General features: G+C 28.6%; 1 protein-coding gene across 5 annotated transcripts in view; it reads left to right on the forward strand.

Moving 5' to 3' along the window:
• The window catches only part of PAN2 (PAN2-PAN3 deadenylation complex catalytic subunit PAN2), a 129,322-nt gene that overhangs the window by 88,797 nt on the left and 12,851 nt on the right, over nucleotides 1-27,674 (forward strand). For 3 of the 5 annotated variants that reach the window (XM_035356466.2, XM_035356468.2, XM_035356467.2), the window contains exons 22-25: nucleotides 1,530-1,690; nucleotides 5,300-5,385; nucleotides 9,140-9,197; nucleotides 18,724-18,903. In XM_035356466.2, the coding sequence (XP_035212357.1) occupies nucleotides 1,530-1,690; nucleotides 5,300-5,385; nucleotides 9,140-9,197; nucleotides 18,724-18,903 (485 nt within the window). Of the gene's footprint in view, nucleotides 1-1,529; nucleotides 1,691-2,810; nucleotides 3,004-5,299; nucleotides 5,386-9,139; nucleotides 9,198-17,546; nucleotides 17,879-18,723; nucleotides 18,904-27,674 lie in introns of those variants that run through there. The other 2 variants (XR_004757761.2, XM_035356469.2) reach the window with 2 other exon arrangements.

A 27,674-nucleotide genomic window follows, 5' to 3' on the forward strand; every position in this document is an offset into this window, starting at 1 on the left:
ACATTGTACAACACTTTAATGCCCTAGATAACACTTTTTGCACAGACTTTTCAACCTTGTTTATCATTAGGCGTCTTTCCAACACAATGGAATAGAGCTTAGGTTGTTTTGATCCCTAAAACTTCAGATGCAAAAACTCCTTATTTTGGCAATATTAGATGCATTACCTACTTTGGGAAAATTTCTTGAAACTCTCTTCATTAATAAATAAATTGGTATTTGAGATCGATACATTTTTATGGCGATTCTTAGTTCAGGTTTACTCCTTGGAAGTCTACTGAAGATGCCTTTCTTCACCTTAGTAGTATTTTGCAATATGGAAAACAAAGTGTTAAACAGTTGTTTGAGCTTCTGCTTGTATCCAAAAGTAAGGTTTAATCTCTGGAAAAAGGTAGTTCTCCAAGCTCCATGTCTGGCCCTACTCTTTTCAGCATAATAATGAATGATCTTTGAAGGCATCTCGATGATTCTTTAAAAATGGATGTGACTTACTTTTAATTTTTCTAGGAAAACTTTTGATTAATATTTTTTAAAGCACCAGCAATGCCAGATTTTGTCTCCAATTGGATGATATCTCATAATCTCTTGTTTTCGAGCCTTAAAAATAAACCTATGATTGTTCAGTAAATGCAGTAGTTGAAGCTCTTAGTGATATATACAATTGATTTTTTTCTGTATCTTCATTGGTATAAACCATTTGAAATGATTTGCTTACAACCCAGTCTTTGGTTAAATCATCAGCATATTTTTAGATACTTAAATAATTCCAATAGTGTCTTTAATTTTTTCCTAATAAATTGCACACCTTTCCTGCTCCCTATTCATTATTGTATCTCTTTTTCTCACAACAAATTTTAAAAATATTTTGTTCAATCAAAATTAAGTACTTTATATGATTCTTAAAAATTATGGCAGTTTCAAATTTAGACACAGTTTGTTTGTCTCATTGCTCTAAAATTATTAATGTAATTCATTGATAAGGAAAATTGGCTAGCTGTTGGTATTAAAATTATTGTTTAAAAACTATGGATGATTTCAATCAAGCAGAAAGAAAGCAACACAGATTCTTCATTGTCTTTCTGGGAGTGGACTTACTTTATATGATCTGAAAAATTCCAGCTGCTCTTAGAAAGAATTCAGAGTGGTTAGTTTCTATGAAATCCAAAGAAGCTGTAAAATGAAATAACAAATAAAAAGAATTTAAAACACTAGACACTACAATGTTTATTTTAAAGAAGTTTGCTACATTCATATACAATGCAAATGCAAATGCAACTGAACTACACATTAAATATCCGTAATTTAACTGAAGAGGGGACAAAAGGAAAGAAGCTATAGCCATTTCATTTATATGTATTATTCAGTAAAGTTCAGATTTAGTATGGTGCAAAAATAATTTAAATTGAACTAATGGTAATTATGTTAGCAACCAGTGCTTCATATACAATACAGTTGTGACATATATTGTGTATATTTGCTTTCTTTTAGAGCTTCTTTGCATTAAAAAAATGTGTTCGTGTTTTTTCTAGTATTCAATCCTGTAGAAAAGCAAGTTTTCAGAGAAGATGTATCTCTGGCAGCAAGAAGTGGGCAAACCCATATGACTTTTACACCTCTCACTTTTGATGATGATTCTGAACCAGCTGGCCAGCTTGTAGCCATGGATGCTGAATTTGTAACGTTAAATCAGGTAAACCTTTTCAGTATTACAAAATATATGTATAAAAAATCAATATTGCAAAATATATGTATAAAAATATCAACATTACAAAACATTTGTAAAAAAAATCACTTATATATATTTTTATTTCGTGTAAAATAAACTAAAAAACATTTTGTGTAAAAATATCATTACAAAACATTTATAAATGATTTGTATCAAATTTAAATAAAAAATATTTTATGTAATTTTTAACTTGTGTTTTATATTAAATTGTCTATAATGCATAAACTATCTAATGTTATATTATTAATCTTGAACAGATTTAGGTACAAAGTTAGCTTAAAAAAGAAAATGTACCTTTGTGAACAAATACTAATGTATTTAATTGTTAGCAAGTCATTATAAACTAAATGTTTGTCATATATGTTAAAGTTACAAAATGTTTCTTTAATATGTTGAAAATATTATTTGCATTCAGCATATTAATTTTTTGATTAAATTGTTTATTAATTTTAATTATATTTTTCTTCAATTATCTGTTTAAGGTGTTCTTTTAATTAAAGTGCATTTATTGAATCTGTTATTTTGGGCATGACAGATAATATCTTTGTTATCACTGCTCTTATGTCATTGATAACATTTAAATTGTCATCATTTTCATGAAGTCTTATTATTTTCTTAATGTATATGTTTGTATTAGTCTATGATATTAAATAAACTATTTTGCCATTTTTATGACTTTCTTTCACAGCTTTTGAAAAAGTTCTAAAATAATTTGGAAAATTAATTCATCAGTTTTTTCTTTCAGTTGGTAGAAATAAATTAGTATCATAACAGTAAATTTCACAGGCTGTGATGCAGTTATTAAAATTCTGCTATTAATCCATATCATTCTGCATAAAATTTATATCAGTTTTCCAACTGTCTTAAAATTTTCTGTATTTTTTAATTTTAAAGAATGAATTTTTATACAAAAATATTCTTATATGTTTTCTGCTTTTATAAAATGAGTCTTGTATATGCCTTCTAAACTCACTGAATACATGGTTTCATAATATGTGGGTTGAAACTTTAATAGTATCGACTATTTATTTACAACTGACACAAAAGAAATACATCTGAGAAAGTTTTAATTTCATTCATGTAGATACCCAGTGCCAACATTGTGGAAATATCTTGGTTCACCTGTAGCAGTGCTTGCTCTGTTGATGGTTTGAATGGAGTTGTCTGTTGCCAGAAAATTTTACAGAACAGTTCAGAAATAAATGCCAAGAAGTGGTTCCTTCATCTTATGAATCAAATCATAGTCTTGCCTATATAATTTTAGACCACCAGCTCATGTGAGATTCTACTTTTCGCATTATTGCACATGAACACAGCATTGAAAAAGAGAATTTATTTATTGTGGAGTAGGTTAGATATTGAACTAAAAAGCTGTGTTCCTGTTTCATGTCACATGTAAAGCAGTGTTGTCACTATTAAATTTCCAGCTCATGTCTTATTAGTTATCAGCATTATAAATAGTTATTTTCAAAAATAGCAAAATGTGAATTTTTTTGGAAATGTCAGTAATGTTTATAATGTAAAATTGGTTATGCATACCTAGTTCTTCTTAACAAGAGAAGATCACATTTTGAATGTTTGTTATGTTATAGTAAAGAGGCACATTTTCAAACATTGTCACAATTTATCATTATCATCTGTTTCCTACAGATGATTTTAGTTGATTGCAAAATAAAAAATATTTTTCATATTAAAAAATAAAAAATTGGAGGATGCATTGAGTGTTTTCAATAATAAGTTTAAAAAATTATGTAAATGACCATGTTCTGTTTATAATTTAATTGCTTTTAAGTTTTAAACTTTTAAAAGCTGACTATAAGAAGACGTAATTTTCATTTAGTTTTCAAAAAATGTTAAAGACTTCTTCAAAATGTTAAAGACTAACTTCAAAAAAGTTAATTTGTAACAAGTGTTAAAAGAATCAAATGAGGTCATTTATGTTGCTGCTGCTGCTAACTCCTTAACTCAAAAAATGTTTGACACAGTTCCTAACATAAATTGGAATAGCAGCCTTTTAATAGTGTTTTGCTAATGTTTCATCATGAGCCTACCATATTTTTACATACAGCAGTCACTGAAATACATTAGCTTTATTGTGTATTAACATGTTTCTAGTAAATTAAATAACAGTTCTGTTTTTTAATGTTTTAATATAAGTAAGGGCAAAAACAAAAGCTATGGTTTATAGAATTTATTTTTTTAATATTTTGTTTTGAAATTTTAACAAGCCCATGTATCGTTAAAATTTCAAAGAATTAATTGCCAAAACTAAAATTTTACTGTAAATAATCATTGATAAGTTAATGAGATAGTCGTTCTTGCTTCTTCTTCATGGATTATTCAATGTTAGGTGTATATTAATCACTCTCAGTATAACCGGTGGCTGAGTGGTAAAGATGCTGAACATTGGAAGTTCAACCTCAATTTGTTTTTCAGTACAAGAATTTCATAATGCGTTTTCAATGAATAAACTAGAATTGAGGTCCTTGTGACATATTTTTGCTATTATGTTGCGTGTCTGTATGCGTGTGATGATTTTTCATGCATAATAACTTTTATATCAAACTTCCAAAAGCTCAGTTTTATGTATTTAAGATTTATACATTCATATAAACAGCTGATTAGATTCTTAGTAAAACTGGTAAACCTAAAGAGCTATTTTATTTGAAGTCTCTAATAGTTTTTAATGAAAACTGTATTAAAATATAATCCAAAACTTTTTGATTTTAGTACTTAAGACTTTTATTCAATGAGAACAACATATTAGATTTGGGCTAAAATTAATAAACCAGAAATGATACTTTACTTGAAGCTCTGAGCAGACTTTGTAAAAAAAAAGTTATAAGATAATCCAAAATTTCTCAAATTTGGTTTTAAAGTAGATGTGTGATTAAGAACAATATATTACATTTAAAAGCATTAAATGTATTCTTGAATTATGCTAAATGCAATGAGAAATAAGCTCATTATGAAAACAAGCTATCGTATGAAGCAATTAAGTGTATTAGCTTCAATTCTCAATTTTGTGTTTGCTTCATTTTTGTGTCAAATCGTTTTTCAAATAAAAGGATGCTGCCACCAAATGTTATCACTGTGTATAATATGATATGATGATTAAAGACATTAGGCTTTTAAGAATTTTGTGATTGTTAAATGGTTGATTTACAAATCTGAAACACTAGATGTTTAGAGGATGTACTACAGTCGATGCAATATTTTCAAAACAAAGCATGGAAAACAAGTGTGTACATGCTTAGATACAGTTATCATTGTCCATTGTATGGGAGAACAGAGTAGTAAAAAATGAGTAGTGTTTATAATTAACATTAAGCTGTAAAGTTTATAAGCAAATTATATTTTAATTTGCTATTCTGCCAATTCCAATTCTTAAATATGAAATTGGCAGGAAGTCATGTGCTGGCCACATTGGATTTTTTTCCCCCCTGTGTATTAAGAGAATTAGAAGCAGTGATGTAAAAAAGCTGTGTTGTTATGCAGCTAGTAACTACTAATTATCTTTTTGTCTAGTTTTGATACAATTATTTTACTCATAGTGGTAATTTTTTCTTATAGGAAGAAGCTGAAATTCGAAGTGATGGCACAAGATCAACTATAAGGCCATCACAACTCTCTGTAGCAAGAATATCTTGTGTGAGGGGGTAAGCAAAATTTTAATTTATTTATCGTGCATGTAAACTTGCTTTCAAATATATTAATGTTGCTTTCGTTTCTGATATTTAAATAACTGTGTATATGAGAAAACATTTTCTGAGACATATATGAATGTTACTATATCACTCATCACAGCCTTTTGTTTTTATTCTTATAAATTTTTGTAAAAAATATTTCAATGCCAACTTTTACAATAACAAATTTCATATAAAAATATTTCAATAGCTTAGTATTTAGTTTTTAAAAAATTAACAAGGGGGCAACTTGATTTTCTTAAAGAGAAAATCATATTAGTTTGTTGCCTAAGTTGCATTACATCTTTTGAAAGTAGGTGGGTGGTTTGGTAAAATTTTCCATTTCTTTCATGATTTTTGAAATTTATGATTGACTATATCTTCAAAACACTTAAACACTATCAAGTTATTAAGAAAAAACAATTAGAGAAACCAAAATTACAGGAAAGGAAAAATTACAAATGTGGAAATAAAATAGATAAAAAAGTAAACAGTAGAAGAAATTAAAAAGGCAGCGAACTTTCCAGAAGCTAAATTTCAATATAGATTTAAGGAAGAAAATAGCCAATAAGCAAGTCCAAAATAGGGAAACATAATATGGTGGCAATCACCAGCAAAAAAAGAAACATGAAACCAAATAAAAAGTTAAAGGCAAAATGCAATCTATAAAACCAAAGTTTCAAATTTATATAAAATAGCTAAAATTCTAAAATATTATTGTTCTAATTCAAGAAATTTTAGAAAAGGGAAAATGAAAATACATTTTACAAATAACTGGCAAAAATTAAAATATGAAAATACCTTTTTGTCTGAAAATAAATTTTATCTCTTAAGCTCCTGAATTTGAAATCGCTTTTGTATTGTAATTTATGTATGTATCTGATTGTAATTAAATTTTTTTGCCAAGAAAATGTTCTTAATAAAGTTAGAAAAAAAACATGAAAGCAGTACCTTTAATGTGGATAGGGAATGGAATGGGAATAAATCAAGAATTAAAATGGGAATAAATCAAGAAGAATGCATTCAATGTCTACAACTTCTTTAATGGCCAGACAGCTCAGGATGGGCCCTTGCCTTTCTCAGAATCGAATTCCAAGCTCTTCTATCTCTGGCCATGGACATGCAATTGGTTGTTTAAAAAATTCTTAAGTCTGTTTCCAAACAGTCGAGCCACCAAAGTTTAGGTCTCCCTCTTTTTCGGGTGCCGAATGTTCTGGCCGAGAAGATCTTTTTAGTTACTCGATTTTCATCCATTCTGCACAGGTTTCCTGCCCATTTAATTCTCTGAATCCTTATATATTTTACTGTATCTGTTTCTTTAAAGGATTTATAGAGTTCAGAGTTAGTTCTTCTCCAAATATTGTTACATTTTATGCCACAAAAAATACTTCTCAAAATTTTTCTTTCAAAGATAGAAATGATACTTTCAGCTTTTTCTGTCATTGTCCAGGTCTCAGCAGAATATGTAAAAATGGGTCTAATTAAGCTTTTGTAAATTAAAATCTTTGTTTTTCTGATAGTGAAGTTAGACTACAAGTATTTTTTGAGACCGAAAAAACATCGGTTAGCATCTGTGACTCTACTACGTATCTCAAGCATTAAATCATTGAGCGTATTAACTTCTGATCCTAAATATTTAAATTTACTAACACTTTCAAATTTGTAATTCCTAATTTCAAAATAGGGGCTGCTGTTATTACCTCATGGCATGTATTTAGTTGTATTTTGGTTGACTGCTAGATGCATTTTGCTGGCTGCAGCCTCTAGCGATGTAAAAGCCTCTCTAAGTGACTCAGGAGTGCATGCGGCTATGTCAATATTTTCAGCAAACACAAAAATCTGAGCAGACTTGTTAAAGATGGTTCCATGAATATTAATGTTGGAGTCTTTTTATGATTTTTTGTAGGGCAAAGTTAAAGCAAGAAGGCCAGTGCATCACCCTGTCTGAGCCCATTTAAAACAACAATAGGCTCAGAGAGATTATTCTAGATTTTAACCTTATGTTTTGCCTCAAGAGTGATGGTGACCAAATTTATAAGTTTTCCAGGTATTGCAAATTCTCTCATAGCTTCAATTAAATATTTTCTGTTTACGGAATCATAGGCAGTCGTAAAATCAACAAAAAGGTGGTGCTTTGCAATGCCATATTCATTAGTTTTTTCCAAAAATTTAAATGTCTACAACTAGCATTGGGAAATGAAAATCCATCTTGTGCTATTGGTATATAGAATTTCACAGAGATTGCAACTCTCTTCAGGGTGAAGAACACACAGGAAGGTTATTGTCAGCAGTAATCCCAGATAATGTGTCTGCTATATGGAAAATATTTATCTATGATAATCGCTGCATCTACCAAATGATAAAGAAGGAACTTAACATTGGTTCCACTGCCATATATAAAATTGTTCATGAAGAAATGCATATGAAAAAAACTAGTTTGCCTTTGGGTACCCGATAGTTTAACTTAGCACTAAAAAGAGGAGCATGTCGGAATCTGTGAAGAAACTCTTAAATTACTTAAAGATGGTGGCCACTACATTATTTATAAAATGATAACTGGTGATAAAACGTACATACTATTTTTGATGTTCTAACATGTTGAGGGAAAAAAAAAAAAGATGGATCTTTGAAGATAATCCCACGCCCAGAATGGTGAAAATACAACGTGTCATGTCTTAAAAAAGTAATGTATGCAATTTTCTTCATAAGTATAGGACTGTGACTGGTCAAAGGCATCAAGCTGGAAGAACAGAAAACAGTCACAGCTAACTGGTACACCAAGTGTCTAAACATATATTCATACTGCCACTAAGTGTCTTCCAGAAATTCTTCAAGAAGTGAATGTTAGAGGACTCATGCTCCACCATGACAGTGTATCTTCTCATTCAGCAAGATTGCCAGTTGAGTTTCTTGAACAAAAACACATCAATGTGTTTGATGACCCCTATCAATGAACATCCACCCTATTCACCCTATCTGGCTATGTATAACTTTTGACTCTTTTTTTAATCGATAAAAGAACTTATGTAGACGTTGTTTTCATTCCAAAGATGAGATTGATGAGGTGATAAATGCATTTTTTTTCATTGGTTCCAAAAAAATGAATGGCTTGAGCCATTTACTCTTTGGGAAATTTACCTACAGAAGTGTATGGATGCTGGAGGAGACTATTTTAAAAGCTCATAAAATTTTGTAAATATAACTTAAGAAACTTATTTGGATCTCAAAAACTCAGAGTGATCCTCAAATATATATATATATATATATATATATATACGTACATAGAGAGAGAGATAATTGTTGTATATATGTAAAATTTTCCTTTTTATTTCATTGTTTTTTCATTAACTAATTTTTAATTGTATTATCTTTTTAATCCCACCTGTTTTTCTGTATTTCCTGGTTAAGTATTTGCAGATATCCCCCCCCTTCTTTTTTTTAAAGAATTTCTTCTGAAAACTTTTCATTATTTTTACTGATTTTAATGCTTATCAAAATATTTGAGGCTCAAAAGAAGCTAAGAGTGTACAGTGATTAAAGATACTTATGTAAATATGAATATAATTTCATATAAATATAAAGAGAAATTTTATTTTATGGTTAATATTTTAACAAGCTGTTTATAATTTAAACTTTTGGCTCCTCCCAACTTTTTTGCACTTAATACATTCATTTACCATGGGGTAAAAAGTGTTTATTTAAAAAAAGTTTATTCATTCTTTTTTAGGGATGGCCCACTGGAAGGTGTTCCATTTATAGATGACTATATATCCACTCAAGAGCAGGTGATTTTTCTTTTGGATACATCATTAAAAACTATGAAACAGAATTTTCTTCTAAAATTTAGTTTTTAATCAAAGCATTTTTGAAAATATTTGCAGTAACACAGAAAACCATGAATTCCTTTCTTATGATGAATTTAAATTTTTGATGTGAAAATCCATTTCGTATTATAAAACAAGAACTGAGGACAGAAATAAGAGTGCTTGCATTTTGTTAAATGGTGGAATATTGGCAGGATTTTCATTTTATCATTCGATTATGAATCTGCCTGTAATCATTCTGAATGATTAGAAAAAGTATTTAGTTTCTAATAATGTAATTTATTCTCCTTTTATGTATTGATCCAGACGTCATTAATACTTTTTTCCATCTGTACTATGCGTATAATGATTTTTATTTAGTTCTTAGCTGTCTTCATTTTGATGTAAGGTACCTTCTTTGAGAAATCTCCCCCTTAAGAAAAAGTGTCTGTGATTGAAATGATTTCACTCTGTGCAGTTTTAAAGTAAAATTAAATACCTCTCACTAGAATTGTGAGGTACTGAAGCAGATAGATAAGGTGCTGATGCTGTTGAAAAAAAATTCTCTTATTCAGTAATTTCTTTTTTTTACTATGATGTCGTAAAAATTTTCCTGAAATATGTTGACAAATGAAGATAGAAGTTTTCATCCTCCTTAAATAGAGAGTAGCTTGTGGTGGTGGTGGTGGTGGTGGTGGTAACTAGTATGCTTGATTGCAAATGATCATTTTCTGAAGTAGGATAAATTTTAATCTCTGCTTTCTTCATTGCTATCTTGAGCAACCTGTTCAACCTAATCTATATAATCTATGATGAATCTTCTTCTGATAATTTTTTTGTATATATCTTGTACATAATTTATAAAAAAAATCATATGATGGGGGAGGAAGAAAGCCGGTTTTTCGTAAATTTTTTTCCTCCCCTTTTGAGCTAATTTGATGCATTGTTATTGAGAAAAGATATTTTTGAATAAATTTAACTCTAAGTTTCAAAATGTCATTTACCTCAAAATTTATAGTTTTTTTTTTTTTTTTTTTTTTTTTTTTTTTTTTTTTTTTGCTCTAAAAGAGTATTTATCTCTAGAGTTGAAATAAGATATATGCTAAGTTAGTCATTTAATTAAAGGGGTATGCTTTTGTATAGGATATATCAGCAAAGTTTTAGAATTTTATTAAAATGCTATTTTCGGTTATTTGTTATAGTACTGCATTTGCACAGTTAGAAATTTCTTTTATACTTTTATAATGTGCATATAGGGGGGGGGAAAGGGAGAATGATTTTGGATTGAAAAGGAAATAATTGCATTTGCATTGTGTAATTCTTTTATTTCAATATTTTTATTAATTTTAAGAAAAGATTTGCTCTTGTTTGTTCATAATATTGTGCTGAGTATAAATTGATCCATTAATGAAGATATTCATAACAATTTGTGAACATGGAGAGGAGAATAAATGCTCGGAATGATTTCTTTTGCATTTTTTTGTTTTGCAATAAGTACAGTTACGTAAAAGAAAATTTTCAGATACAGATTTCTAGAATTGCACTTTATTTCAATTTTATTTGCTGTAATTTCCTTGTTTTTTCCCGCTAGTAATATAAGTATTTGCCTTTTTGTCTTAGAAAGTCTTCCATAAAAGGCATCCCTCCTAAAGCAAATAACTCCTGCTGTGCTATGATATTATTATAATGAATATTATTAACTGGATGTTACTGACATTTTTTTAAAATAAGAAAAAATTTACAAATGGATGAAATAAACTGAGTTCATATTTGATAACAACATATTTGATAATTTTATATCCTGTTTACTATGTTGTGTGAAAGCATATCAGTATAATCTCGGGAAAGGTATAGAAGAAACATTTTCCAAAAGGGCAAATGAAAATCTATTTAAATTTTATTATTTGAATTAAATACTGCTTTAAACAGTACTTGTGATTTATTTAAAACAGCTCAAGAGCTCATTTTGAATTATCTCAGGACTTTAAATACAATTTTGTACGACCATTTTTTGGATCGTCTGTGCGAATCTGTGCATTCACTAATTTAGTAATAAATTTACTGTACAAAGATATGGTTGCTAAGAACTTTCGTTATATTGCCCCATAAGCTCTTAAGCCTGTAACTCATTATGCAGTATGTTGCAGAAATTTTAGAAATGAATGTAAGGAGATGAAAAAAAAAAAGTTGAATTTAAAAACAACTTTTAAAATTAAAGACGTATTTTAAAGAAATAAAACATAATTTGAGGAAGTTGTTTATTAGCCAATATGTTGCCAAAAATAAAATCTCTGACCCAGATGTTTTCAAGTATTTGGCAACTCTAGAAGCTATTCCAGGTTCTTTTGGAAAGATAAGATCATTATTTATTTTCCCTCCATTTTGCCTAAGGTATGAATAACTTCTTCTTCCTTCCCCCACCATCAAATTCAGACCAGTTATAATGGAAATATATCTATACTGTGACTATTTTGTTTTGGTAACCTTTTCCCCACAGAAAATTCTTGGAACAATGTTTGTTTATCTTATGTCAGTTTTTACACATTTACTGGATTTTCCAAGAAATTAAGCAGAAGTAATCTGGTATTATCAAAGAATTGCCAGACAAATTAAAAGGAAAGTATTGTGTCAGTAAGACAAATTTAAAATGGAAAAATTATTTTATTTTTTGAGCGACATGCTATCTCTTTATTAAAATTGATTAAGCTTGTGCATCAGTAACCCTATTAAGTTTGTGCCATTCTTATCCAAATATCCGTCATTATTGGATATTGTTATCCAAGTCGATCCAAGTCGATTATTCGATCCAAGTCGAAGATTAAGGAACAACGCAATCTTCAACATTAACTGAATTAGATAATTTTAACTTAGCTTATACCGTCTGTTACACATTAAATGTGCATGCGCGCACACATATTCGCAGCTGTAAAGGTCTTACACGCACTCGTAAACGCCTGTGCGCATGCGTGAACGCGACGCATGCGCAGAAAGTTTGTAGCTTTGAGGTCCGGATTATGGGTGTCCGAATTAACGACTTTTGACTGTATAAATATGGACAAATTTCCTTTAAAAAAGTTGGACAAGGTGGTATGCTAAATAGTGGTATTTCATTCTGGGTTTGGTTCATAGTGAATGGATTATTAACATTAAGTGGTCACATTTTTCTCAAGAGATAATATGAATGTGTGCTTTTTTCCATTAGAAAGTCATCTACATTTTAAAGCAGACTAATCTGGCATGCCATAGTCAACTAAACAAACAACCAGACGCTAGATAGCCATTTGGAAAATGAACTGCATTTTAGTAAATACCTTAATTTTATTCATCATTAATTGACTAATACAGTATAATCTATGGTATTTAAAAAGTAAATAAAGTTTAAAAAAAAAAAAAAAACTTGTATTATTTTTAGGCTGTATAATTTATTTGTAAATTTTTTAAATTTCCACATGCTTAAAAAAATTATATTTATTGACAAATGGAACTGGCCATATTACTTAAGAATCAGCTGGATTTGTTTTTAAAATAGCTGTACTGCTATTAAAAAAAAACTAATCAAGGAATTTAAAAATTTTAGTGCATTATTTTTTCTTCTTCAATGGCTCAACAGACCTGGGTGGGCCCTGGCCTTTCCAGGCATCTCTACTTCTGGCAATTGTTTCCCAGTTTTTAACCTTTGAAATATTAAGGTCTTTTTTGACACAATCAATGCATCTTATTGAGGGTCTGCGCCAAGATCTATTTCCCATGGGTTTTGCCAGAAAAATTTTCTTGCAGCAAAATTCTTCATTCATTCTAGCCAGATGGCCAGCCATTTAAGTCTCTGTAATTTGACGAATCTTACAATATCAGGTTGTTTGTAAATTTTATAAAGTTTTAAATTAGATCTTCTGCATGATCCATTCACTTGGACCCCCGACCAAGAATGCAACGTAAAGTCTTTTGCTCAAAAGTTCCCAGAACTTCCTCATCATGTAAAGTCAATGCCCAAGTCTCTAATGCATAAGTCAAGACAGATCATATAAGACTTATAAAGGAACAATTTAGTTCTTAATTTAAGAAAGTGCATTATAATAAAGTGAAAAAGAAAATCACTTATATAAGATAATATAGTAATATCAGTTGCTGTTTGTTGTTTATGTTTATCTTTGTCCTTACGAGACAATATTTTTCCTACTTGCTAACTTTCGTACTTCCTCTGTGTGTGTGTGTTTGTATATGTATACAGTACAGTACAAAGTCTTTAATCCGGACGTCCATAATCCGCAATGATCTATAATCCAGACCATAAAGCTACAAACTTTCTGCTCATGCATGTTTACGCATGTGAATAAAACGTTTACGCATGCACGTTTAATATATAATGGATGGTAATTTAGCTAGGCTAAAATTATCTAATTGCCTATTTCAGTTAATGTTTCAGATTGTGTTGTTCCTTAATCTTCTAATTGGATCCGGCTTATTATTTTTTGCAGACTGTTAGAGCAATTTTATAAACGTAAGCTTGAACTTTCGATTATGTCAAAAAGAATTTCTGATTTTGGAGCTACCAAAGAATCTACAAAGCAAAAGCATGTTCTTTGACATGGATAAAGGCATGAAGAAAGTGACAGAGAGGTTAGTGAAAATGAAAAAATTTCGATTGACAAGTTAGTCGGTATTCTCGGCACAGCAATTACAGGACTTGAAGGACAGCAGAACTTTGTAACTGAACAAGAAATTATGTCTGTTTTTAGAATTAAAGAGAAGGTATTATCACATAAAACGAAGCAACTTAAACAACTTACATTGAAAGAAATGTTTAATAAAGTAAACAAAAAAATATGAAGCTTTTTTTTTGTAAATTTTGATACCCTTTAGATCATAATTGCTCTTTATTTCATAAATTATGGTTTCATATTTTTAATTTTATGATTTCTGCATGCCATCTTACCAGATTTAAATTGATGATCTATAATCGGGAAAAACCCCTAACCGGAATCGCCAAGTCTCGACAAGTCCGGATTAAAGACTTTGTGCTGTATATACTTATAATGTTTGCCTATATAAAGTACAGGAATAAAATTGATATTTGTGTATGCTATTTGTTTTCAGAAGGGTAAAAGCTTTAAAAAAATCATGCTAACTGCAAGTGCAGAAAAAACTAAAGAGGAAAATTATCACTTATTTATCTATACTACAAATTTCATCTATATATGTAACTTTGTAGCTAACTAGTTTTATATAATTTCATTTTGTTTATAGCTAAATTTATTTCTTTTTATTAAGAAATGATTAATCATATTTTATGCTAAGCACTTTTTTTTTATTACTTTAAATTGTCTTAAAGTAATATAATTATATATAAATTAAAAAATTATAATCTTAGTTTATTATTATTAGACTGCTTTAATTTTGTTCTGTGTAAGACAGTAGAGCCGAAAATATTTAATTAGTCAATTTGTATTTTGTATAAAGATGATAGAGGCTGTATTGTAGTTTATCTCATTTCTTGAAACATTCAGATTATTAATAACAAAGTTGTTTCATAATGTTTTATCAGTCACTTGGTTAAAATATATTGCATACTAAATGCTATGAGGAACCATTTAATATTTAATGATTTTCATAGCATTGACCATTTATTCCACCAGGAATATATGTGCATGTCATTGACAATTAAACTTGTCATTTTTGTCAAATTATAAAATACAGTCAAATACTCATTGGAGCGATATTCAGGTTTGAAACTATTTTTATTTGCTCTTCAAAATCATACCATTAACTTGAAAAAATCAACATTGCTGCATTCAAAGTTAATAGAGAGCTTTATTAAAAAAAGTCTCTGATCCTGAATAGTATAAACTAATGAATTTATAATTCTAAAGTTATCATTTATTTGAAGGTGAATATTCATTTACTTAACCAAAATATTTTTCTTCAGCAAGAACATCTTTATCTTTGACAGTGTAAAAATATTTTTCCAAAATGTATCTATGATTCATAACAGTAGCTGGCAAACTATATATTATTTGCATTTAAGATCAGACATATTTATTTGCATTTGAGATAAGACAAGGATTAATAGTATAAAAAATTAGCTGGTTTATCTATAATTTTCATATGATAAATGGAATAAAAAGTATTCATTAATAGTATTTGTGCATCAGATTAAAAAAAATAAAAACCTATAAATTTTTTTAACTGCAGTATTTTAAAACTTTTGAGTTGTTAAGTAAACTAAATCCTTTCATCTTATTAAGCATGCAGTTTGATGTACAGCACATGATTTTAATCAATGATAGGTTTACTTGATTTATGAAGTCAGTCGAGCATATTGCTATATTTCAGGGCAGATAAACATTGTAACTGGAGATGCACCAATCTTGCATCTAATTAAAGGTATTCACCCCATGTACTTTTGTAACATTATGATCAGTACATTAAGCTAACAGTTTAAAAATGGATTCAGTTTCTGCCAAGAGTGTTGATAATTTGAGATTTCCTTCTCCAGTAACTGTGTTCTTCATAATAATTTCCTGCTCCAGTAATGATTGTATAGCATACATTTTTTAAGAGTTTTATAGTGTCACTTGAGAAAGACATCAAGTATAAGTACTAATAAAAAAATCCATTTCATGCCATTTTCGTGTTCGGTTGATGTAAAGGCCATGGTCGAGACTTAGTTTTGGTAAACTTGCAAAACTAAGTATTAGTCATGGTCTTCATCATGATAATGATACACTTCATGTGTAGGATGTGCAATTTTATTGTAGGAATATGCATGAGCTATCGCATGAGAATGCACATTTTTATATTGCCATGCTCATGACATAGAAATTGGACATATCTAAATGGGAAATTCTAGTCTTATAGTGAAGATTATTCATGCCTGATTTTTTTCCCCCATATTTAACCTCCAAATGTTACTGAAATAATATGCGAGTTCTGTCAAGAAGTTCTTCTTATGAATATATATGCTCTTATCTTTGTGGAATCATTGAGGAAAAGTTAGACAGCTGTAATTAGGAGACATTTACGTGTAGTTTATATAATTTGTATTTTCTCTTTCTGTCTCTTTTTAAATCTTTTTTTCCTTTGAACTGTTTGTGAAAAGATATTGGTTCCATTTGGATGATGATATGGAGAACGCTGAATTGGTATAAATTATTTAGCAGAATTTTCCCAATTTATATTCAAATAATTCGTCAAGGGAACAGTTTAAAGAAATAAGTTAAAAGTGGTGGCAGTTCTTCTAAACAAAGAGAACATTTGTGTTGTATAGCTCTTTAACTATCTTTTATTTTTAAAAGATAGTGTCCATGTGTAGTTCTTCCCTTTTTTAAATATTTAGTTATTAATAAGCTATTATCAGCATGCTAGTATGTAGCTTTGTTAATGTGCCTGAAAAGTTGTGAACTTTCTTAAAAAAAAAGTGATAATAATAATAATTAATTTTCTTGTGGAAGAATATATGCAAGTGTGTATAATGTAATTGAAATTTTAATTTAATTAAATTTAGTCTGCACAAGGGCATTTTCAGCTAAGAAAGATTTTTTAAATATGCTCTTCCTTATTTCTAAATTCATCTATTAATTCCATTAATTTCCTCAAATACTGCCTTTTTATTAAATAGAAAAAATATGCATTATTGTTTCTTAGTATAATTTTTGTATAGTTTGCAACTAATTATTACTAGATCTAAGATAATATATATTTTGCATGTATTATTTTTCTTAGGGCATTTTAAGAAAGATCACTTTTTTATCCTGTATTTTTAAAGATTGAAATCAGAATTAATGTATACAGTCCCTCAAATTTTTTTATAATGTTTTCATGCTCTAAAATGCATACCAAATGTGCATTTTATAAAAACATTGAGTAATTCTGTTAAAAAACTGCTCTTGTAGATTATAATGAAATCTTGTTATATTCTTTAGCTGATAACAATGCATTTTGAATATCTGATTTTCATTAAATTAATAGTGGACATTCTGCAATTTTTAAAGAATAGTGTTCTGAGCTTTTTTTAGTTATGGAAAGCCAAAGAAATGTGTTCATATTTCTAAATATATGTAGAAAACTTTAGATCTTTTACTGCTTTATAAACTGTTATTTTATTTACACAGGTTATTAATTTGTAGTGACTGTTATGTACATTCAAGTTATCACACTTATGTCTTCATTTTATTTCAAAATTATACTTTTGATTCTGTACCTTATGTATAAAATTCTTTTATAACCTATATGTAACTTTCTTTTATAATTAAAAGAATAGTGCTAATTTAATTAATGTACCTTTTCTTTTAATTGATTCTGAAATTTTCCTATCTTTGGTTTTTCCTGTTACAGCATTTTTACCCTCAATGAATAGCAGTCTTCCTAATGAATAGCAATTGTTGAATGAGCATCTGTTCCTGTTTTCTTCTGTATTCCTTGTTTCTGCTGCAGTTATATTTTCACCTTGTTTGAAGTGTTTTTGTCAAATATCGTGTGCCATTTAATAACTTCAGGAGAAAAGAATCTCAAAAGAGATATGTGATATATTGTTACTATATTGCTTAGAGATTTAACTATTTTGTTGTTTTGGTCCAAATCTTTATTGTTAAATTAAGGCTAGTGTGATAAAATTATTAAAATGGATGTAATATTTTGGGATGATGCAATAAAGTATTTAAATTTTTTAGCAGTTGTCTGTTTTAATTTTAGTAATTTACACCATGTTTTTTAAATTAAGCTTGCAAAGAAAAAAAAAAAAAAAAATTAGAAAAGGGGGGAAAATTATAAACTTTTCTGCAATTTAAATTTCTCCAAGTCTAATTAACTCTATCTGATGTTTTAGTTAAACTGAAAGTTTTTTTATTTGTACAGCAAGTTATTATTACATAATCTAAGCTGGTACAAATTGGTTCTTAAGTGTTTTCATGTAGTTAAATACATAAAACCTTGTTAAATTTTTTTGAGATTTTACACAGTGTAGTCTGTGTATAATTATTTGTATTTTAAGACAATACATCATTTATGATTGATGAGAAAAAGAATTTTCAAAACTTTTTGCAGATGAGAGATTATTTCAGGCATGCATATTATGTATTTATTTAAATTAACTATATAGGTAATTATCATGTTCTCATATTATTATCTCATTATATTATTTATAAGCTAACAAATCAACATCCAGCTAACAAATTGAAGATCAGTGGTTCAAATCTGGCAAGTGCATAGCTAATTTTTCATGTTTCCAGTTTGGGAAAAAAATCTAAAGCCTCTACAAATAGAAGAATACAAAGTTATAAGTGTAACATTTAGTCTAGGTGGAGAATTTGTTAATTTTTTTCCTATAAATTTTATTAAAGTTGCTTTCAGTTGTATCATAATTACTTAAATCATCTTAAATATGAAATGAAACTGATATTTAATGTTTGCAATTTAAAAAGTAATTTTATGTGTTTTGTTGTGAAAATTTAAATTTCTATATGTAATTATTGTTTCAGATCATTTGTTTAGTTTTTATTAATTGCTACTCTAGGTAGTTGATTACCTGACTAAGTTTTCTGGCATTCAACCTGGTGATTTAGATGCTTCCATTTCATCAAAGCATTTAACAACCTTGAAAGCAACTTATCAAAAATTACGTTTCTTGATTGACACTGGTGTTACTTTTGTTGGACATGGTTTAAAAAATGATTTTCGAGTTATTAACTTAGTGGTAAGTAAAATCTGTGTTAAATTTTATTCAATAATTGTGAAATTTGGAAATACAGATGTATTATTTCTAATGTAAGAAACATGTTTCACATATGGAAGATAAAATTCTATCTATTCAGATCTGTGGCAGAATCGTGGTGCACTAAACAATCAAGCAATTAATTTATATGATATAAGTTTATATAAGTTTTTCTAGCAAGAAACTTCAGGTAAATTTAAGGCATTAGCCCTTTGTAGAAAAGCATGCAGACTATTGTACTAGATACAAATAATGCTGTAAAAATGATTGAATATAAGAATATACTTTAACTGATTAAAAATTGCTTAGTATTAATTATTTTCCATTATTAGCACTTTGATGTTTTATTCTGGATTGCATTTGAAAGTTTTTGTTGCAGTTGTTTCTAAAAGACTAAGGTAGGGTTTGATGTTGTGTATCACATTTATTATTATTGAATTATTTTGACATTTTAATAACTTAAAGTAATAAAACTATAAAAATGAAAATAATTTCAACCTAAATATTATATAAAATTTAAGATTCTTGCAGGCGGAGATCTTGGATGAGGTGAGATGATGCATAAATGTATATATAAATATATGCAACTATAATATCCTAGTGTGTATGCCAGCATAACATATAAAAGTTTTTATACTAGTTTGAAATTTTAAAAAAAAATATCTTGATGTAAAAAGAAAAAATTCATTATACTCACAATTTACAGAATGTAACTAATTAATCATATAAATTAATTGCTTGATTGTTTTAGTGCAGTATAGTCTGTTTGAAATGTTTTAATTTATTTTATATTTTACTGTTTATCTATTAACAATAATGTTAGAAATATCTTAGATGCATTATTTTTATTGCTGAAAATTGTAACTGTATTATTGATTTGATCTAAATTTTACTAAAATTATTGGTCTAAAAACATTCAAAGAAATTTTATATTTTCAAATGATATAATATATGTATTTGAAAAGATTACTAAGAAATTAAAAGGAATTATGAATTATGTACATTAGAAATAATACATATGTATTTAGTTAGACAGAAAAATGTTTGTTTGAACATTCAATTAATATGCATAGTACATGTCGGAATTAAGCCTGAATTTTAAAAAATTCAGTGGTTTATGATGTTTCTTCTCTTGACATGTTCATTGAATTTCTGAATGTTCTCACAGAAGCTAATTTGTGTAAATGTCCTTCAAATTTTCTTTTTTTTATTTCAGTCAGAAGTATAGTCTGATGTAAAATCTCCCTTTAGGAAGATACTAAATTTGATTATTTACATTTTTCGTTGTAATTAAAACTTCACAGTAATTGATTTGTGGTAAGGGGCAATAAAAATCCATTATCTGGTTTAGCTTTTCCTAATCTAACATGATGAAGATGTTTCAGAAGTCATTTTCTGTTGCTTTTTTTAAAGAACGTTGAGTTTACTGTGAGCATTTTCATGCAAGAAAATCCCTTATAAATTTGTTTTTGCCTCGCGAAACAAAAACTGTAGTTTTTATGTAAATCTGTTTTAAATGCGGATAAATTTTCTGTGACTCATTTGGATGGTTATTATTTTGCTTCTGGCTATAAAGTAAAATGCCAATTTTTTGTCTGTAGTTTTAATTCACTGTTGCTTTCTGTCATTTCAACCAGATCTGTGTTGCATCTTATTAAGAGTATATTAGCTTCATAAATTCAAACAAAAAAGACATTTAACCTGTGAAGAAAAATTATTCAAAACAGGTATACTGGGATTGATTGGAAATATTTAATCTTAGTTTGATGTATAACTTGTAATGAATTGGAGAAATTTATCAGCATTTATTGCTGCATCTTCCTGCAACAACAAATGTAATTAGGCTCACTTTTTTAGTTTGATGCACGAAATCACTAATGATAAATTCCATAACATCCCTTATGCTCATATTTTATATTTTTTACGTCAGAGGAATTTAGAAGTAAGTATCATCCCCTATATTCATATTTTATATTTCTTTAGAGCTTTTATGACTTTTTATTGTTTTTAAGTCATAGGAATTTAGAAGTGACTAAGTACTTCCTTTAAGGTGTTTCTAGCATCTTAGGAGATTAAATCCTTGAAACAACAATAGATGAAAATATTTTTTGTCTCATATTTCTTATTTTTCATTGATAACTAGTTTGAAAATATATTGATTATAGAAAGTTTTACTTACACTTCCTTTAAAAAATTTAAGTTTACTGACTTTTTTTAGTTTTATATTTTCAGATTTGTTGATTTTTGTTTGACACTTCTTTAGTGTGCACTGCCTGCAGCAAGGAATCAATTTAGAGTGTAGAAATTCACGTTGTAGAAATACATCAAATTGCATATTTGCAAGAAATTCAAGTTGTAAAAATGCATCATATTACATATTTACAAGACTGGAAATAAATTTTTCTTATCCAAGTAGAGCAAGTGTATTCAAATAAAATTGCTACTGCTTATTTCTAGTAAATTTTAATAGTGTTCCAAATACACAAAAGAAATTATGGTTACTTCTGAATTGATTTGTATCCAGATCATCAATAAAATTATATTGTACATTTTAATCAGATTGCGTAATTAAATAGTCAACTTTTGTGCATCATGTAAAAGCACACTAGTTTTTATTTGAAAATAGGTAATATGAATATTTGTCAAATTTCAAAAACCGTAGTCATAATTAATATTAAGTTTGCTTGCATGAAATTCATTTAAAAAATACAAAGGAAACAATTTGAATGCAATAATAAATACATATAGAAAGCATTATTCCGGAACTCAGTTGCCGTATTCTTGGAGTTCACACATTATTTCATCAAAGGTAAGCAAAAAATTTCTAATAAACAAGTCGTGGATGATTCAAACTTCATATGATGCACTGAAGAAACGACAATGTGAAAGGTATGCATTGATAGCATTGGACACATGCAGGATATTTGCTTTTCATGGGATCTTCAGTGACTAAGTACTTCCTTTAAGGTGTTTCTAGCATCTTAGGAGATTAAATCCTTGAAACAACAATAGATGAAAATATTTTTTGTCTCATATTTCTTATTTTTCATTGATAACTAGTTTGAAAATATATTGATTATAGAAAGTTTTACTTACACTTCCTTTAAAAAATTTAAGTTTACTGACTTTTTTTAGTTTTATATTTTCAGATTTGTTGATTTTTGTTTGACACTTCTTTAGTGTGCACTGCCTGCAGCAAGGAATCAATTTAGAGTGTAGAAATTCACGTTGTAGAAATACATCAAATTGCATATTTGCAAGAAATTCAAGTTGTAAAAATGCATCATATTACATATTTACAAGACTGGAAATAAATTTTTCTTATCCAAGTAGAGCAAGTGTATTCAAATAAAATTGCTACTGCTTATTTCTAGTAAATTTTAATAGTGTTCCAAATACACAAAAGAAATTATGGTTACTTCTGAATTGATTTGTATCCAGATCATCAATAAAATTATATTGTACATTTTAATCAGATTGCGTAATTAAATAGTCAACTTTTGTGCATCATGTAAAAGCACACTAGTTTTTATTTGAAAATAGGTAATATGAATATTTGTCAAATTTCAAAAACCGTAGTCATAATTAATATTAAGTTTGCTTGCATGAAATTCATTTAAAAAATACAAAGGAAACAATTTGAATGCAATAATAAATACATATAGAAAGCATTATTCCGGAACTCAGTTGCCGTATTCTTGGAGTTCACACATTATTTCATCAAAGGTAAGCAAAAAATTTCTAATAAACAAGTCGTGGATGATTCAAACTTCATATGATGCACTGAAGAAACGACAATGTGAAAGGTATGCATTGATAGCATTGGACACATGCAGGATATTTGCTTTTCATGGGATCTTCAGTGACTAAGTACTTCCTTTAAGGTGTTTCTAGCATCTTAGGAGATTAAATCCTTGAAACAACAATAGATGAAAATATTTTTTGTCTCATATTTCTTATTTTTCATTGATAACTAGTTTGAAAATATATTGATTATAGAAAGTTTTACTTACACTTCCTTTAAAAAATTTAAGTTTACTGACTTTTTTTAGTTTTATATTTTCAGATTTGTTGATTTTTGTTTGACACTTCTTTAGTGTGCACTGCCTGCAGCAAGGAATCAATTTAGAGTGTAGAAATTCACGTTGTAGAAATACATCAAATTGCATATTTGCAAGAAATTCAAGTTGTAAAAATGCATCATATTACATATTTACAAGACTGGAAATAAATTTTTCTTATCCAAGTAGAGCAAGTGTATTCAAATAAAATTGCTACTGCTTATTTCTAGTAAATTTTAATAGTGTTCCAAATACACAAAAGAAATTATGGTTACTTCTGAATTGATTTGTATCCAGATCATCAATAAAATTATATTGTACATTTTAATCAGATTGCGTAATTAAATAGTCAACTTTTGTGCATCATGTAAAAGCACACTAGTTTTTATTTGAAAATAGGTAATATGAATATTTGTCAAATTTCAAAAACCGTAGTCATAATTAATATTAAGTTTGCTTGCATGAAATTCATTTAAAAAATACAAAGGAAACAATTTGAATGCAATAATAAATACATATAGAAAGCATTATTCCGGAACTCAGTTGCCGTATTCTTGGAGTTCACACATTATTTCATCAAAGGTAAGCAAAAAATTTCTAATAAACAAGTCGTGGATGATTCAAACTTCATATGATGCACTGAAGAAACGACAATGTGAAAGGTATGCATTGATAGCATTGGACACATGCAGGATATTTGCTTTTCATGGGATCTTCAGTATGATGCAACAAAACTGGTACCTATTGTGATAGAGTTGTAAGGAATCCCCTGTGTATGTTCCTCTAGCAAGAACACAATTTTTTTTTTTTCCATATTTTTTTCTCAAAGAAATCTGAGTCATTGCAAAGCAACTAGCATAAAAACATATTGTCAGAGTATATAACATAAAAAATAGATAGTGAAGGCCATATAGGTGATGTCAATCAATTTATTTAAGCAGTTATATTGAATAGTGATGTACCATGTCAGCGGCATCATGAACCTTTATTGAAACTTGGAGTTTGCCAATGTGTTTTATTCACAGATGTGAACATTCATACAAGGGAATTGCAGCATTTATACCAAAATATATATCCAGTTGACAATATCCTGGTAAGCCACCCAGATGGAATAGTGGTTAGGGGAGCCTGACTGTGCGATACCAAAGGTGAACCCAGAGAAGGCATGAATGTAAAAATTGTCTGTCCCTTCATAGGAGGCAAAGGTGGCCCACCTATTAGGTGCCTCCAAAATAAAGAGACCACCACATCTGGCCTTAGTAGTGGCCGATGCCGCCATAGACAAGTACCCGCTATTAGAAAAAATATATATATCAATATATATATATATATATATACATATATTCAATATATATATTATTATATAGCAATCATCAAGAGACAAGTTACTTGAATGTGTGCAAACAGATCGTTTATCCCTAGAATAGATGGCACTAATATATCATAACTGTATTTTTTTAGTGAGTATGTTAATGTAGCTAACGTGTGTTTGTGCATCGTCAAGAATATAAAATTTCCCCCCTGACTCATTTATTGTGACAATAAAGGATTAGTATCTAAAATGATCCAGCTGCTACTGTAGAAATGTGATCCTGATGTATTTGAACTTATTAAATAAATTGTGAATAAAAAATATGCTTCTTAAAAGGGAACAGTACTGATGGTGACAATTTGGAAGATTAGGGGGGAAAAAATCAGAAGGGAAAGCCAATCAGATCTTAAAGCTAGATTCTAAAATATAAAGTATTAAAGATGATTTAGAAATAAAGATAATGTTCTGACTAGTCAGGAATACTATGAAAAGATTATGAATGCAAATACATTGAGTGAATTCCCTAGAATATCTATAGAAAGGCTAAACACTAATTATTCTAATGCCCAAATTTAAATTCTGATGTCCTGATTGCCAAAGTCAAAACTATATTAATTTAACAGCAAATGTGAAAACTAGCAGGAATTTTGAGGACAATTTGAATGTGTAATTCAAGCTGACAAATTTAACTATTTTAAATCATGCTCAATGGATTTCATGTTTAAATACGTCCAAAGAATTAGGCAAAGTAATTATGATTTAAGAATTGAATTCTTAACCCGGCGGAAGTCGCACCAAGAAAAGTTACTTGAGTGGGCGCGTGGGGTATCACATACCCCAATATTTAAAATACAATAAAAATAGTATTATTTAGTTTTAAAACTTTTCTTTTCTTTTCTTTTTTTTTTTTTTCTTTTTTTTTTTTTTTTTTTTTTTTGTTCTCGTGTGTTATAAATAAGTGAATAATAATTGGCTTTCAAAAAATTAATTTCTGAAATAATCTTAGAGTTAAAATTAAGATAAATGAAAATAATAAACATCATGCCTCTAAGTTTCATTGCATCTCTAATATACCATGCTTATTTTATTTCTTCACACTTTGAACAAAATACATTCATGTGTTCTTGGCACAGAATATTTTCACATTTTAAACATTGCATTCACGTTCTTCTGTCCTTGGCGCGAGAGCAAAAAATTTAACACGTCTTTTATACTTAGTTGTTTCGAATTTCATGTATTCGTTTTAATTCTTCATCGAAACTTCTGCTTTTGTTTTGCATGCAGTACGTCAATTTCTGGAAAAGTATTAATCTCTGATCTATGTTGAATACTTTTTTTCATTAATTGTAATGCTAAGTCCTTCAAAAACAGACTTCTGTTTCTTGTTGGTGGATTAGAGTTGAAAGTAATATAATTCAAGCATTTATTACAGCAACATTCAGTGCATTAAAGAAAATTACCATTGGCCACCTTCTTGTTATTCTGGCAATTGAATAATTGGCTGACATTTCATCCCCCATATCCACTGCTCCTTTAGTTATATTATTAAAACATATAATTCCTGACGTTTCATTTTCTGCAATAGTATCATCTATAGTATGATCGTTATATAATGTTGAAAGCATAAGAACAGTTTTTCCTTTTTTAGGAACATCAGGAATTAATGTTTTATCTTTTTCGAAACCAAAACATTGTAGAAAATATTCTTAGTTTCATCTTCAGTTTCCGAAATGCAATCTTCATCGCTTTCAAATATTTCTAATAAATCTCACATGCATTGCATCTCCAGTTCATAGGGACTCATTCTTTTCACCATAATGCAGTTAGAAATTTTTAAGAATTTAATGTCAAGTACTTTAAAATCACTTGCAAGTAGAAATATTTACTGTTACACTCTAGAAATAAATTTCTGAACTAAATATTCAGTCAGAAAAACACACGAACAGGCGCGTGGGGTGTGTCACACCCCAGTTCCAACAAAATACCGATAAATCTTTTCTGAAACACACAGGCAAAGAAAAAGCAGTTCTGAAAGTCAACCACAACTAGAAACTCAGCTACTGAAAGCAGCACAGAATTTCAGTTTCACAAGTTAGGAATATTCCACTTTTATGTAGGGTTGGGGTATGATGCACACCACGTGCCTTCCCGCGGGTTAAAGAATAAGTTGGTAAAGACAAAATTTTGCATCCCCATGTTCAATAATTAACTCATAAAGACTTTTTGGAACAGCAATGGGAGATTAAAGAAGTATGTTTGAAAATGAAATGTACTGTATTACAAACACAGTCTGAGATTAGGAATCATAGGAACTTCAGCGATTCTGGATTTGAGATTTTTCTGGTTATTAGATCATCAGTTTAAATCTAGTGTGCCACATGTATTATAAAATTTAAATGATGAAATAATGAAGATTTTATGATCTCAAGGCAATCAAAATTTCCAAAAAATAAAACTCATTAATGATTTGTTTGCTGTATGAAACATTTCTTTCAATTTAAATTGTGTAATTTGTTTCTTTTCTTTTTCTTTTTCTGTTTTTTTTTTTTTTTTTTTTTTTTTTTTTTTTTTTTTTTTTTTTCTTTTCTTTTCTCTCTCTCTTTTTTTTTTTTTTTTTTAATTCCATAAACATACAAAAGTTCATGTTCAGTTACAACATTCCATTGTTCATCCTGTTATTGATACATCAAGAATTCTCACTCAATTGTCGGTCAAATTTTTTTCATTCTCAATGACATCTCTATCATTTTCTTCACTGTCTGTAACAATATTTTCTGGATTTAGAACTATACTACAGATTTCACTGTCTGTTGGTTAATTGGTAATTGGAACATTGTCATCACAGTGTGAAAAACTTATATCATCTTCATGTATTACCACTTCATCACATTTCTTTACTAACTCCATTAATTGGAAAATTTTGCTTTTTGATGTGAAATTTGCAATCATTTTGCATTTGTCTATGTTTCTGATGTTGCGATTTTTGCAATCCTTACTTTGTCCTGTTTGGGTTGGACTGATAAAAAAAAAAAAAAAAAAAAAGAGAGAGAGAGAGAGAGAGAGAAAGAGATAATGTTGACTTTTTTTTTTTTTTTTTTTTTTTTTTTAGGATTTAAATTTTAATTTGTACTCTCGTTAGTTCAGAAACAGCTATTTTATTTATTTACTTCCTTTGTTTCACCATTCCCTGATGAAGATGCAACAAGAGATGTCAATATTATTTTTCATTTTTGGTTTTAGCATGTTTTGCCACCCTCCTCCCAATTTCTTGAAGTTTGCCCATGTGCTTCTGTTTTTTTTTTATATTTGCATGTTGTTTATTCCAAATTAAATACAGTATTTATTAATTTTAAATTTATTTTTTAAATTTTTATTTTACA

Source organism: Stegodyphus dumicola, chromosome 3, assembly GCF_044657685.1.
Source record: "Stegodyphus dumicola isolate Sdum_Otavi_A_Nest chromosome 3, ASM4465768v1".
In the NCBI taxonomy this organism is placed as follows: domain Eukaryota; kingdom Metazoa; phylum Arthropoda; class Arachnida; order Araneae; family Eresidae; genus Stegodyphus; species Stegodyphus dumicola.